Source organism: Triticum aestivum, chromosome 3D (assembly GCF_018294505.1).
Source record: "Triticum aestivum cultivar Chinese Spring chromosome 3D, IWGSC CS RefSeq v2.1, whole genome shotgun sequence".
Taxonomy (NCBI): domain Eukaryota; kingdom Viridiplantae; phylum Streptophyta; class Magnoliopsida; order Poales; family Poaceae; genus Triticum; species Triticum aestivum.
The window spans coordinates 316746846-316761413 of NC_057802.1; the positions used below are offsets into that span (position 1 = coordinate 316746846).

Consider the following 14568-nt stretch of genomic DNA (forward strand, 5'->3'; position numbering starts at 1 on the left):
GGGTGCAACCCTGTCTGTTGATTTATCTGACTCGAAGGGGTTTTGCAATGTTTTCCCTTGTGTAGCCCCCGAAGAGACGGCACCCCCCACAGGGAGTTGGACAAGGCCTCCCAGGCCCGTAAGAATGCAGAAGAGGCAGAGGAGGCTTCCAAGAAGCAGCTGGAAGCAGCGTTGTCCTCCAAATGTGACTTGGAGGCTGCCCTTTAGCAGGAGCGGGAGGCCTGCTATTCCCTTTGTAATGACTTGGAGGAGAATAAGGACCGTCGGGGCTTACTTCAGTGTGATCTGTAGGCCGTGGAGGAGAAACTGACGCAGCAGGCTGATGTGGCCCAGGAGGCCGATCAGAAGGTCGCCCGGCTCCAGCGGTAGAGCGAGGAGGTGGCTACGCAGGTTGCTGAGGCGCAACAGAACTGCCAAAATTTGGAAGCTATTGCTAAGGGTACGTGCCTTAGGATTGCCGTGAGCGCTCTTTAACCTTTTCGGTCACCTCTTCTTTGATATGCCTTCTGTCTGCCTTTTGGAGCTATCCAGAATGATGACGCGGAGGCCCGGCTCCAAGAGGTCGCGACAGTGGCTGAGAAGATGAGGACTGCCCTCAGGGTTGTCGTTGGTACCTTATCCCTCTCACCATGACATTTTTTGGCCTGGTGGGCTGGGCTGAGGACCCCTTGCCGGTTTCTTCCTGGGCCACTTTGGGCGGCTCATGGTGTATCACATAAAGATTCCAAGAGGCTTGACACGCAAGACAAGAAGATGGAATCATAGAGGTATCTACAGAGAGGTATCATAGGATCCACCATGAGCCGGCTAAGATCCATGTACCCTAGGATCCTTCGGTGTGGTACGCAAACCGAGTGGCCAGGCTCATAGATAGACAACTTACAACCTCTCGGTACTTTGTACTTTCGATACACTCCAACGCAATAAAACACAATCAAGACGTAGGGTATTATCTCCTCTGTAGAGGCCGGACGATGGTAAAATCATGTGTCATGTTACCATCGCACCAAGTAACCTAACTTAGGATACCCTGAGGGATCTACCGGATTTAACTTTGACAATCCAACGTGTCGAATCCGAAGCGACGGACGCGTTGGGCAGTCCCAAATCCACCACACATACGGAATGGGTTTGAGGGATGTCAGGGCAGGCCGCCATATGAGCTAGGTACGATAGGCACCACTCAGGCGACAATTTTTTTATTGAGACACTGTCTGCGGTGTCCATCCGAATATATAGGCGGAGGGGAGGGGACGGAGGGAGCGAGGTGGGTGGGTGGGTTTGGAGGGTCAGGTTGGTGATGCCCTTAGATATGGACAAAACTTGGAGAAATTTGCAAACATGGCAACAGTCAGGTGCAGATAACTCAATGTAATAGACGTGTGGTCAGGATTGGTTCTGCATAGGCCGAAGCTCAAATTTACATTTCTAGTCTAGGTGATACAAAGACTGCTGAGTAGCTGAGTGCGTATATTGGTGCACTTCCAAATTTTCGAGAAGTCAAGAATCGGTTTCAGTGCTGGAGCCGGGTTGAGCTCGGGTGAGAAGGTGATCCGTCATTTTTTTCTTTGGTCGCTGATGTGGAATGTGGTAGTGGCGGAGGCAGGTGATAAAAATTGGTGTTAAGCTTAGCGATGTTCTGCTATCTTTTCAGTTTTGTCATGTCGGTTTTTACGTAATTTGTAATTTGATCTTTATGATATGAATGAAACGCGTATTACCTTGAAAAAAAAAACAGTGAATCACCCGGCTCTCCAACTAGGATTTTCAGCTCAGCGATCACATCGCACCATAGTAACGTGGTGACGTGCCTGACCACATGCTGGCATGCATGCACCTGAACCTACGGAATCATGCACGCCCAAATTAGCTCGGTGGGGGCACGCACATATTCACTCACCCTACTTTTCCGAACGAATTAACCTTTTCTTTATACCCGAAAGAAACCTTTTTCCTTTTTGTGAGGGCCATGACCATACGTCCATGCCCGTCCAAGTCACAGACCAACCACGCTGTCCTCGGTCGAACCGACAAGCGATCGACACACCGGGAACATGAATGAGACGAAATCGCCCAAAAAATATTAGCGCACGCGGACGGAACCTCCTCACTCTCACGCCGCCGGTCTCCGCAGCACCACGTACGTATCGCATCCACTTCCTCCACTCTGCGTCCATCCCGCGCGCACCGCACCGCATCGCATCGCATCGGTCCAGCCCCGTCTGCCGACGCCCACCACCCACCGCCCCGCAACCCGCACGCACGCACGCACGAACAAAATACCCCGAAATCTGGACGCAAGCCGTACGTACTATCGCGGCGCCACAAAGCGCACGCCTGTTCACACCGTACCATGGCCCCGCACGCCGGTGACGTGCTACCGCCGATGATTCCTCCCCTCCCGGTACGACTTCGCCAGGACTCCACGGCACCACGCGGGCTCCATTTCATTCGGGATTCGACGAGCGGATCGGGGCGGTGGCGCGTACCATGTCAGGGGCAATGGCACACGTGCGGAGCCGCACGGGCGGATTTGGCTGTGAAAGCGGCTGAGATCCGCAGCGTGAAAGTTTGACCGGGCTGTGCTACCGACGCCGAGACGCTTGGCCACGCCGCGCGCTCGTGACGCAGTGACGGACGGGACGCCTGCGCGGCCACGACCGCTAGCTTGTGCTTGTGCTTTGCTGCTCGACCGGGCGCCGCTCGTGGTGTGACGGGTCACCGTCATACATGCTCCTCCTCGCCAGCATCAGCATGCAGGCAGGCTCGGGAGGTGTCGTGAGAGATCCTCCAACTAGGTGGGCCGCGGCGACGCCCGTTTTAAAAGCGGGTGCCTTGTTTTTTGTTGACGGAGGATCCGTCTCTTCGGTCCTTTTGGATGGGCTAGGTGTCCACTGCCTACGCCGACCCTTCTCTCTCCCCCCGGCCGCATCTTTTGTATAACGTTGGTCATAGTGAGGAGTAACTTATACTCTTTCCTTTTTTAGTTCACATATAAGGTTTGATCAAAGTCAAGCTTTGTAGAGTTTGATTAACTTTATATTAAAAAATATAAACATTTACAATATGAAATTAATATTATCATATGCACCATGAAACGTATTTTCATACAATATAGTTTTAGTCAAACTTTGTGTAGTTTGACTTTGACCAAATCTTATATGCGGGGTAAAAAGAAACGGAGGGAGTACTAGTGTCATGCATATGACACTAGTCTAATTTACTATCTCCATAGACTAGCCACAATGGTAGTAATATAGACTAGTAACATGTGCATGTTACAAGTCACTACCTCTATATAGTGGGGAGTAACATATGTGTGGTAACATGCAACACTTCATTTATTAGGTTATAGACACATGTTGCCTTCATATGTGTGATGTTATTCATACTACTAGTAAATAGCTATGTTACTACTTTGCTCTATTTCTTCATTTATTGCTTGTCACATCATCTATTTTATCTAGATATGTGTGATGTTACTACCTATGTTACTCCCACTGTGGGTAGTCATAGTGCAAAGTAACATATTAGTAGTGTCATAGATTGCTTTATTTATTAGTTTATAAACTCATTTTGCCTCGGAAGCGCTATATTTACCACAAGCACCTCTTTCCTCATTAAATACTTGCCACATAAACGAAATTGTTTTGGGATGTGTTAAGTTACTACCTAAATTACCCCCACTATGGCTAGCCTAAGCTCCTATTCGCTTATAACGTAATACAACTACATTTACTGGAATTCTGGCCAAATTTAGCTTGCGAAATGCCTAAATTAATTCTTTTCTTGCGAAATGCCTAAGTTGATATTTCTTGTACCAAACAATTCTAGCGAGCTAATTATTGCTAAAGAGACAGCATCGACTCAGAAGATTATATGTAGAAAAGGGATTGGAGGTGAGGTCTAGAGGAGACCACTAGGACGGTCCAGGAGTCGTCATACAATTTAATTTTCCGCATGTCCGGCTGTAACCCTTTGGTGAGAATGAGTTTACACCTTCCCTTTTCACCTGTTTATTATAAATCCTATAGTTGTTGTGCCGTATTCGTATATAGAATCCAAATATATATATATATATATATAAGCATGCATGTACATGAGAAGTGGGGCAACATGCCGAAAAGTGGCTGCACCTACCGGGCTCCACGGCTCCTGGTATTTGAAATTTTTGAAAAACATATTTTCGTTGCTTAAAAAAAATCTTATATCAAATACGTGAATACATACACACATTCCTAAGGCCTGGTAAAAAGCTGAAAAAATACTTTGTATATTGGGAAATACAAAAAAGAGAAATTTCTGACAGAAACTGGCACACCTTTTCTCCTATATAGTGTCAGAAATTTGTTTTTTTCCTATAGCCCAAAACAAAACGAGATTTCCACAAAACTTGCAATGGGTATTCGGAATGTGTATATGTATCCCCGTGAAAAATCTCACATTTTTTGGGAACTTCAAAAATACAAATTTCAAAATGTTTAAATATAGGGAGCAGTGGAGCTCGGGGGCTGCAATTCCTCTCTCGGCAACATGCGTTCATGACAGGTCAGAGAAATTTGTATATAGCTATTTAAAATCCCTATCGTGCTATGTATATACATGTCAGAACATGCATGACAAGTGAGACAAATTTGTATTTCAGCTAGCAAGTAAAGCAATACAAAACAGAAACATTATCTACTAGCTTAAATACAAATGCATGCTGATGAAATGGTTGTGGAAGCTTGAGAATTCTAAAGGTTTATGGCAAGAGTTGTTGCATAACAAATGCTAGCTGATCCAACATTGTCTGAGTTGTGGCAACAATGATTCTCACTTGTGGCAGGGGTTGATGAAAGTCAAAGAAATGTTTGTTAGCCTGACCAGAAAGGGTGGTAGGTGATGGTGCTAGGACCTTATTTTGGGAAGATCTTTGGCTAGGAAATAAAAAGCAAAGCGGAGATATTTCCCAGATTATACAACATCACTTTTACCAAGCTAGTTACTATTAAAACTGTTAAGGAAGCTGGTTGGGATAGCTTTACCTTCAAGAGAACTTTACATGGACAATATTTGGTTCAGTGCGAAGAGTTAAAAAAGCTCGTTGATGAACTTGAGCTTGTGGATGAGAAGGATAAAGTCCTTTGGTTGCTGAACAACAAGAACAAATTTGTGGTGAAGGAACTATACGTGTTTCTCAAATCCTCTCCCCTAGTTGGGTTTAGAGGGATTTGGAAATTGAGAATTCCCCTAAAGATTATAGTTTTTTTGTGGGTGATGACCAAAAATAGCATTTTAACTAAAGACAATCTCATCAAAAGAGGATGGATTGGGTGGCAACGAAGAATGCCATTTCTGTGGCCTCAAAGAGAATATTGATCATCTTATGTTCCTGTGTAGCCTTGCCAGATTTGTATGGCGGGTTATGATCTGTGCCTTTGACTTGACTAGACCCCTTGATGGTGTTTCAGATATGATGGGAAGTTGGTTATAGTCTTTCCCTGGAAATCAAAGACGCATGGTACTCATTGGGGAGGGGGGGGGGGGGGGGGGGGGGGTTACTATCTGTTGGACAATTTGGAAAACTAGGAATAGAGCATGCTTTGATAAGAAATTTCGTGATGATCCCTCTTATGTGGTTTTCAAATTTTTTCCGTTGCTGAATTCTTGGAGAATATTACAGAAAAGCGTAATTGAAGATGGTGTGTTAAGGACCAGAGAGGTGTTGCGAGAAGTCTTCAACAGAAGACATGGATGGAACCCTTTGGGCGGGAGGGTTTGAAGCTGAGTGGTGTTGGGAGTCTCATTTAGCTATACATTTTCTTCTCTGGGCATGATGTAATAAGTAGCATAGTGAAAACCTGTTTTGAACTTTTAGAGCAGTTTCACCCTAGAGTGTGTGTGTGCGGTTGGTTTACTCTGCGTGTGTGCAGTAGTAACCACCGACCTTTGCTTTTGTTGCCTTCAGAGGCTTTCTTTCCCGTTTGGTGTTGTTTCATTTGTTACCTTGTAGTACTGGGGTTGTTTCTTTAATAGAAATAGTCGAGGGGAGGCTTGTTGTTTCGAAGAAGAAGAAAAAAATACAAAACCCGTATATACATGTTTGATTTAGACAACAGAACATGGTTTCCTAACTTCATCAGATTATTTTATCCATCCGGAAGGTCAGTTGCACTATGTACGGTTATGTATAGTACTCCATGAAAGTGTTGTCCATATTCAGAGAGAGAGAGAGAGTAACTTGAATGTCGTATGTACGTACTATACTTTCGTCAGGGTTATTAGTCGCATCGCATTTTGGATCAAAAATTGACCATACATTTAATTTTGAACTAAAACCACGACATTTATTTTGTATCGGAGGGAGTATATTTATATGTGAAAAAATAATATCATTGAAACTCCTTTCAAACGAATATACCAATATAATTTGTATGTCATACAACTTATATTTTGCTACTCAAATCTAAGGTCAAAGTTTAGTAAAATACAAAAAAAAACTAATAAACCCGGACAGGTAGTACATTCATAAGCTCCAACTCCACAGCGCTATACACGTATGCATGCGACCATTAATTCAAAGTGGTACCGCATATATGCACGTGGAATTATAGAATGAGAGCGTTGTACTACTGGGTAAAGCTACACGTTGTATGTCAAAATTCTTGGCTGCAACACCAGCTAGACCGTAGAGGACTGCAAGTATGTGTCTGCCCTTCCTCCCAAAAAAGAGAGAAAAACAAAGTACTCCATGTCTGTCCAAACGCGGGATTTAAGCACACTAAATCACATCCAGTTCGAATCAAGTATCTCGATCATTCAGCAGTAACCTGCAGTAATATGCCCCTAAAAAAGGAAATCTGCCGTTCATTTTATATGCCGACAGTTTGTTCTGACGGATACACCCAGACGGATAAATGCAAACAGAATCTTAAACAAGGAGATATCACTAATACAGTAGACACATTAGGAATTGACTGATTCTACACATCACACTAGAATACGTACGTAGTAGTACTAGCTAGATCGCCTTGCCCCCGCACCCACTGAAAATTATATATTCCATTCAACAAAAGTCGTATCTTGCGCCTATCATCCTTGCACGCTTTTGCAATTAAAAATGAATATCAAGAGGGGAAGGCGAGACTAGGTGCAAGCTCAAACCCTCCTCCTCACTTCCACGCCTCTCCTCTCTTTACACACTTAGCTACCTCCCGCTCCCTCGTCATGTCTTCCGGTGGTGGCGGGGGAGGGGATCAGGGCCGTCATGGCCTCTACCACCAGCATGGTCACGGCCAACTCACCCGCTACGACGGCGCTGGCGGCTACGAGCTCAGCAACGACGACATGGAGAGCTTCTTCTTCAACCAGCCCGAGGGCGTCGGCGGTGGTGTGCGCGCCGACGAGATCGCGCCGTACTCGAGCATCACGAGCTACCTGCAGGGGTTCTTGGACCCCACCGGGCTAGCTCGGCATCTCGACGTGCCGGCCAAGCACGAGCTGTCGGTCGACGTTAGGAGCCATGACCAAGAGAGCCAGGGCACCGGCAGCGCTGCTGGAGAAAGCGCGGCGCTGCTAACACCCAACTCATCGGTATCTTTCTCGTCCGGAGGCGGGGACGGTGAGGGAAAATCTCGCCGGAGCAACAAGGGCCGGGCGCAGGAGGCGGATGACCAGGAGGATGGGAAGGACCATGAAGATGGGGAAAGTTCCAAGACAGCGTAGGTTTTCGCCAATTTGATGCTGATCTGCTGTGTGAATCGCCTTGATTTCTTGCTTCGCCGATTCCTTTTGTCGTGAGCTTATGCGATGTGTTCATACCGTGATAGATCTGGTCCTACTATTGCTTAATTACTTGGATTTTCTTTCGTTATGCCCCATTGTGCTTGTGCCTTGTCTATTACGTGATGTGAACATTAGGGTTTGCTACGATTTGCTTCATTAGGGTTCTTATAGTTCATCACGAATTAGATCCGGTTAGCCCCCAAGCTGACGCACACTTTTGTCGTCTTATATGCTTCTTATTGCTTTGGTCCAAGATAACTTTATAGATCGTGTGGTATTCAATTTAAAAGACAATCGACGTACACTCTAGAAGAGATCTTCCTTAGAATTAATCAATTGCTGCGCATGCGTGCCGTAGCTTCAAACTTTGACCAAGTAGATAGCTTCGTCTTTGAAGACCCAAAAATAAAGATCTCTCCCCCTTTTAGAAAAGATCCAAAAATGTAATATAATCTCCAAAAGCATCAAGGCCATTAGTATAAATTTCCTAAATTTTGCATTACATCAGGCTGATCTTGTCATGACATGTGATCTGTAGGTATATATATCTTCTTTTTTTACGAGAGTAGGTATATATATCTAGCTAGCTAACTTACTACACTCCCTATCTGTTATACTTACGATAGATCTACAACACTGATCATTCTCGGCAGAACTATATAGACATGGGCTGCACCGTTCCATGAAATATATATCTACGCGACATAGTTAGCTATATATAGTGCTTCCGGACAAATCACGATAGATTGATTGACCTAGCTAAGCTAGGCCCTGTTGGATCAGTGCCTGTTCTGTGCTTATTTATTTTTGTTTTGCGATGAACCTAACTGATTGATTACTTTGCCGCTGCAGGAATAACAAACCCAAAAAGAAAGCCGAGAAGAGGCTGCGGCTGCCCCGCGTCTCCTTCCTCACCAAGAGCGAGGTCGATCACCTGGAGGACGGCTACCGCTGGCGCAAATACGGCCAGAAGGCCGTCAAGAACAGCCCTTATCCAAGGTACGCTTCAGTTGCATGCATGAAGCTCAGTGTGAACCGGCCGTGATAACGTAATGTAAATGGCAACGTGCGCAGGAGCTACTACCGGTGCACGACGCCCAAGTGCGGCGTGAAGAAGCGGGTGGAGCGGTCGTACCAGGACCCGTCGACGGTGATCACCACGTACGAAGGGCAGCACACCCACCACAGCCCCGCCAGCCTCCGGGGAAGCGCCGCGCACCTCTTCATGCCCCCCGGATTCCACGGGCTCCCGCCGCCACACCTCATGCCGCCGGGGGTGTTCCACCCAGAGCTGATGAGCATGATGCGCATGCCCTACCCAAGCCCTAACATGCACCTGCTGAGCGTGCCACCGCCTCCCCATCATCATCCAACCTCTCATCCAATGGCGGGAACTCTCCAGCAGCACTATTTCACTGACTACGCGCTATTGCAAGACCTCTCCCCTTCCACAATGCCCAACAACCCCTGACTAATTAACTCCTTCAGATACACTTAATTAATTAGTAGCTAGCTAGCCTAGTAGATATGCATATATGATGCTTTCCAAATGCTGGAGTTGCGCCAGATGTGATCGCCAGGGTTACCCTTGAGCCTGGTCTATGCATGGGGCGGTCCTGTTATCCTAATTATTATTAATTCGATGCAAGCTTTCCATCTTGAACTTGTGCCTACATTGCTTTAATCCTCTTCCATTTGTCCTCCACGGGCAAATTGGATGAGTTGATGAAGCTGGTCTAATAACTAGAACAGTTGCAACTTATTAATTTATATAGCTCGTACTGTGGACTTCGTGTACATGTACTCGAGTGCATATGTGTACCTCATTGATGAGAGGAATATTTCACTTCACTTTCGTTGCTGTGAGGAATTATTTACACATGCTGCCATCTCAACTTCTGCTTGTTCGTGGAACGCTTATATATTTATTTAAGGGCACTTCCTTGATGGCCGGTGGCAGTTTCTTTAATTTTATGCATGTGCAAAGCATAGTCGAGATAATCATGGCGCAAAAGAGAATTTTGATTGCTTTGGACGTTGATGCACTGGGCGGTTTCTTGTGGGAGTAGGCATAGGATGTGTCGCCTCATTGTGATTTGCTCGTTTGTTTGGTAGAAGGAATTTATAACTGAGACAAGAATATATTGATTCATAGATGTGTCCTATCTCAGTTCTACCTACTACAGTACTATTTATCTCACTGAATAAGCTCACGAGGCTGCTGCTTTGATCCATGAAATATATTTGTGTAGTGTTTCACTTCCTTATATACTTATTTGTATTTGAATTAACCATATTATATCAAGCAGATGCCTCACGCTATTTATATTAATACTACAGACGAACTGAGATCTAGGGTCTCTGGTATGGTGAATTATACTTCTGTCGCAGTTTCAGATGTTGAGTGATAATAAGCTTGCAGAATTGTAAATGCACTAGTCAATTTTAGTTAGTTGCCCTTATGGTCTCCTGTCTATAAGGTTGCATTTGGCATATATTGCGGTGAATAATCTTCGTTTGGTTGAACTGCTTTTCCTTGTGGTTACCTGTTTCTGATATAACTTGCAGAAAAGAGCTTAAATAGATAGTAAAGTTATCCATCGCTATGTAAGTGTAGTGGTTAATCTAAAAATATGAGAAATTTATCCATCTCTATGGTAAGTCTAATTTTTGAGTTTTAGTTTTAACGGAGATTATTAGATTATTATGTGAATTGCTAAACAAGATGTTAGTATCACACAGTGGCAGACCCAACAATAAAATGAAGGGTGTGCACACTCTAATTTTTAATTCCACCTAATCCAAGTGTCAGACAAAATATGGCAAAATAACAACATGAATAGCTCAATTCGAATCTCACAACAATTTAGTTCACAAAATATATCTCAAATGTGCTCAATTACAATACGAATAGTTTTACATGAAAGGAGCACAGGTAGAAAATTACATCTCTAGGTAACTCTACGTTTTTGCATTGCCATGAAAGCATCAACTATGTCATCTTCACTTACTTTCATGAACACATCTCGTTCAATAAATGTCACCAAGCAATCATTCAAACGATCATCACTCATACTAGTCCTCAACTTACTTTTCACTAGATTCATTGCTGAAAATACTCTTTCAACACTCGCCGTTGCCACCGGTAAAATCAATATCAATTTGATGGGTAAGTAGACCAAATCATAAAGAACATGCTTCTTTGTTGCAACCAGCTTAATAGAGAGCTCACCAATATTACTTGCATTTCTAAACCTATCATCTTGTCTCATATCATCAATAAAATTAGCAAGTTGAAATTCTAGCCTTATCAAATTTGTGATTGATATGTCCATGGGATAGAATTCAGCAAGTCTCATTACCTTGAGTGCATCATAAGAAGCAAATGAATTGAGGGGATTCAAAGCCGACATGCAAATAAGCAACTCCGTATTAACCTCATCAAACCGATTGTCAAGCTCTTGAATGGTTTGATCAATGACACCAAGATATACTTCTCTTCTATAACGACCATCATTTGTTTGTAATACATAATACCGATGAGATCTTCGACTAGGCTCATAAGTATCCTCCCATAAAGGAACTTGAATGTCATGTTTATTGCAAAATAAGGTTAGCTTTGCAAGAAATTCTTCCCAACCATGAGACCTCATGTGTTGAATTCTACTCTTTGCCAAACTAACAAGTGTCATTGCATTAACAATATCTTGATCTCTCTTTTGCAAAGATTTGGACAACTCATATGTATAGCCAAGAATAACAAGCATCAAGTGAAGATTGAAAACAAAGTCAAATGATTCAAAGGCTTAAGCAACTCCACGTATTCTTGTCCACTGACCTTTTTGTGAAGGATCTTTTCCAATAGCATCAAGTACTTCAAGGATTGTCGAATACATGCTACCAATGTGCATAATGGTTTTAAAATGAGACACCCAACGAGTGTAGCCGGGTCTAGACCCATCTCTTGACACCACCTTTAACAAAGGCATCACCCTTAGGCCCCCCATTCGATTTGCCTTTAAACAAATAACACACAAAGCATGTATATCCTCCTTGTCTCGTTTTCTTATATTTTACCATTTTGGTGTGAGTAATTTTTCTCGATCTCGGTGGTCTAGAGTGGAAATTCTACACATAAACAATGATGTATATTGAAACCTGAAAGTGCGTTATATCGACTAGAGGGGGGTGAATAGGCGATTTTTATGAATTCTTCACTGAGGAATTTGCCAGTGAGGAAATTCCTTAAAGAAGAACTACTTGCAGCGGAATAAGTACTCAAAAATATGCATAGCAGAACACAAGCATGGTCATCATGATTAAATGAAGACAAGCACAGAGTACAGAAAGCGTAAACGCAGGATAACACAGGATGAAGACAAACAGACTGAAGAAATTGAACTGAGGAAATTGAGAAAGTCTTCAGTCAAAGTCTTCAAACACAGATATGAACAAGTGCACAACACAATTATGAGGAAATGAAAGAGTTGAGGAAATAGACCAGTTGGCTTGGTGAAGACAATGATTTGGTAGACCAGTTCCAACTGCTGTCTCAGTTGTACGTCTGGTTAGGGCGGCTAGGTATTTAAACCTGAGGACACACAGTCCCGGACACCCAGTCCTGAACACGCAGTCCAGGACACTTAGTCCTCACCATATTCCCCTTGAGCTAAGGTCACACAGACCTCGCCCAATCACTCGTGGTAAGTCTTCAGGTGACTTCCGAACCTTCACAAACTCGGTCACTCGGCGATCCACAATTTCCTCTTGGATGCTCTAGACCATGACGCCTAACCGTCTGGAAGAAGCACAGTCTTCAAAGGTAACAAGCGTCAGATCCACGCAGGATCAATCTCTTCAGTGATGCTCAATCACTTTGGGTTTGTAGGTGTTTGGGTTTGGGTTTTCCTCACTTGATGATTTTCGCTCAAAGTCCTCGGAGGATGGGATGCTCTCAATTGACAAGTGTCAGTTTCTCTCGGAGCAGCCAACCAGCTAGTCGTTGTAGGGGGCGGCTATTTATAGCCTAGGGAGCAGCCCGTCATGATAAGACATAAATGCCCTTCAATGATATGACCGTTAGGTGGGTAGATATTTTGGGACAGCTGGCGCATAGCACAGCAACGGTCGGAAATTTGAGTATCAAATTCCTTAGGGCTATCATGTTCCTCACTGTGTAGGCAATCCGCACTGGCGAATTCCTAACTCCTCAGTCAGAACAAATTCCTCAGAGACCAGAAGAACTTCGTCTCTGTCACTGAAGAATATGACTGAATTGTATGAGATTTCCAATGGCTTCACTCGAAGGGATTGGTAGGTGTAGGATTTTGAGTTGAGCATCACATGGAAATTTTTCCTTAGTATTTCCTCGACCCCCTTTGATAGTACGGTGTTTCCTATGAATCAAGAAAGAGAAAATGAAACTACGAAAACGAAAGTCTTCGCGCTTCATGTTCCTCAAATGAATACCAAGTCTTCAAAGGTCACACCAATTTCTTCACTTTCAAAGTCTTCAGAAATCCAAAGTCTTCAGCCGAAGAACTTCATTTTTAGGGGTCGACTTTCACTGTAAATAGCAAACTCCTCATAGACTTATAGACCTGTGTACACTCATAAACACATTAGTCCCTTAACCTATAAGTCTTCAATACACCAAAATCACTAAGGGGCACTAGTGTTGGGGATCGTTGCAGAAATTAAAAAAATCACCAAGATCAATCTATGGAGTAACTAGCAAAGAGAGAGAGGGGAGTGCATCTTCATACCGTTGAAGATCGCGAGACGGAAGCGTTGCAAGAACGCGGATGAGGGAGTCGTACTCGTAGCGATTCAGATCGCGGTGGATTCCGATCCTAGCGCCGAACAACGGCACCTCCGCGTTCAACACACGTGCAGCCCGGTGACGTCTCCCGCACCTTGATCCAGCAAGGAGGAGGGAGAGGTTGAGGAAGAGGGCTCCAACAGCAGCACGACGGCGTGGTGGTGATGGAGTGGCAGTTCTCCGGCAGGGCTTCGCCAAGCTCACGCGGAGGAGGAGAGGTGTTGGGGAGGGGAGGGGTTGCGCCTTGGATGTGGTGCTGCCGCCCTCCCTCCACCCCTCTATTTATAGGGAGAAGGGGGAAGGGGGCCGGCCCCTCTAGATGAGATCTAGAGGGGGGCGGCGGCCAAGGGGGAGGGGGTGCCCCCTTTAGGGTTCCCCCCCAACCCTAGGCGCATGGGCCCTAGGGGGATGGCGCCCAGCCCACTTAGGGGCTGGTTCCCTTCCACCTACAGCCCATAAGGCCCTCTGGGGCAGGTGGACCCTCCCGGTGGACCCCCGGAACCTCTCCGGTGGTCCCGGTACAATACCGGTATACCCCCGAATATTTCTGGTGACCGTATGATGACTTCCCATATATAAATCTTCACCTCCGGACCATTCCGGAACTCTTCTTGACGTCCACTCATCCGGGACTCCGAACAACATTCGGTAATCACATACAAATCTTCCTTATAACCCTAGCGTCATCGAACCTTAAGTGTGTAGACCCTATGGGTTCGGGAATCATGCAGACATGACCGAGACAACTCTCTAGCCAATAACCAACAGCGGGATCTGGATACCCATGTTGGCTCCCACATGTTCCACGATGATCTCATCGGATGAACCACGATGTCGAGGATTCAAGCAATCCCGTATACAATTCCCTTTGTCAATCGGTACGTTACTTGCCCGAGATTCGATCGTCGGTATCCCAATACCTCGTTCAATCTCATTACCGGCAAGTCACTTTACTCGTTCCGTAATGCATGATCCCATGA

At 44.9% G+C, this 14568-nt stretch overlaps 1 protein-coding gene across 1 annotated transcript; it reads left to right on the forward strand.

The window, feature by feature from the left end:
- The first annotated feature begins 7106 nt into the window (after window positions 1-7106).
- Window positions 7107-9622, forward strand: LOC123074549 (WRKY transcription factor 71-like). Its single transcript, XM_044497353.1, has 3 exons — window positions 7107-7703; window positions 8620-8766; window positions 8842-9622. The coding sequence occupies exons 1-3, from the start codon at window positions 7210-7212 to the stop codon at window positions 9236-9238; spliced, it is 1038 nt and encodes a 345-aa protein (XP_044353288.1). The 5' UTR covers window positions 7107-7209; the 3' UTR covers window positions 9239-9622.
- Window positions 9623-14568: the final 4946 nt, after the last annotated feature.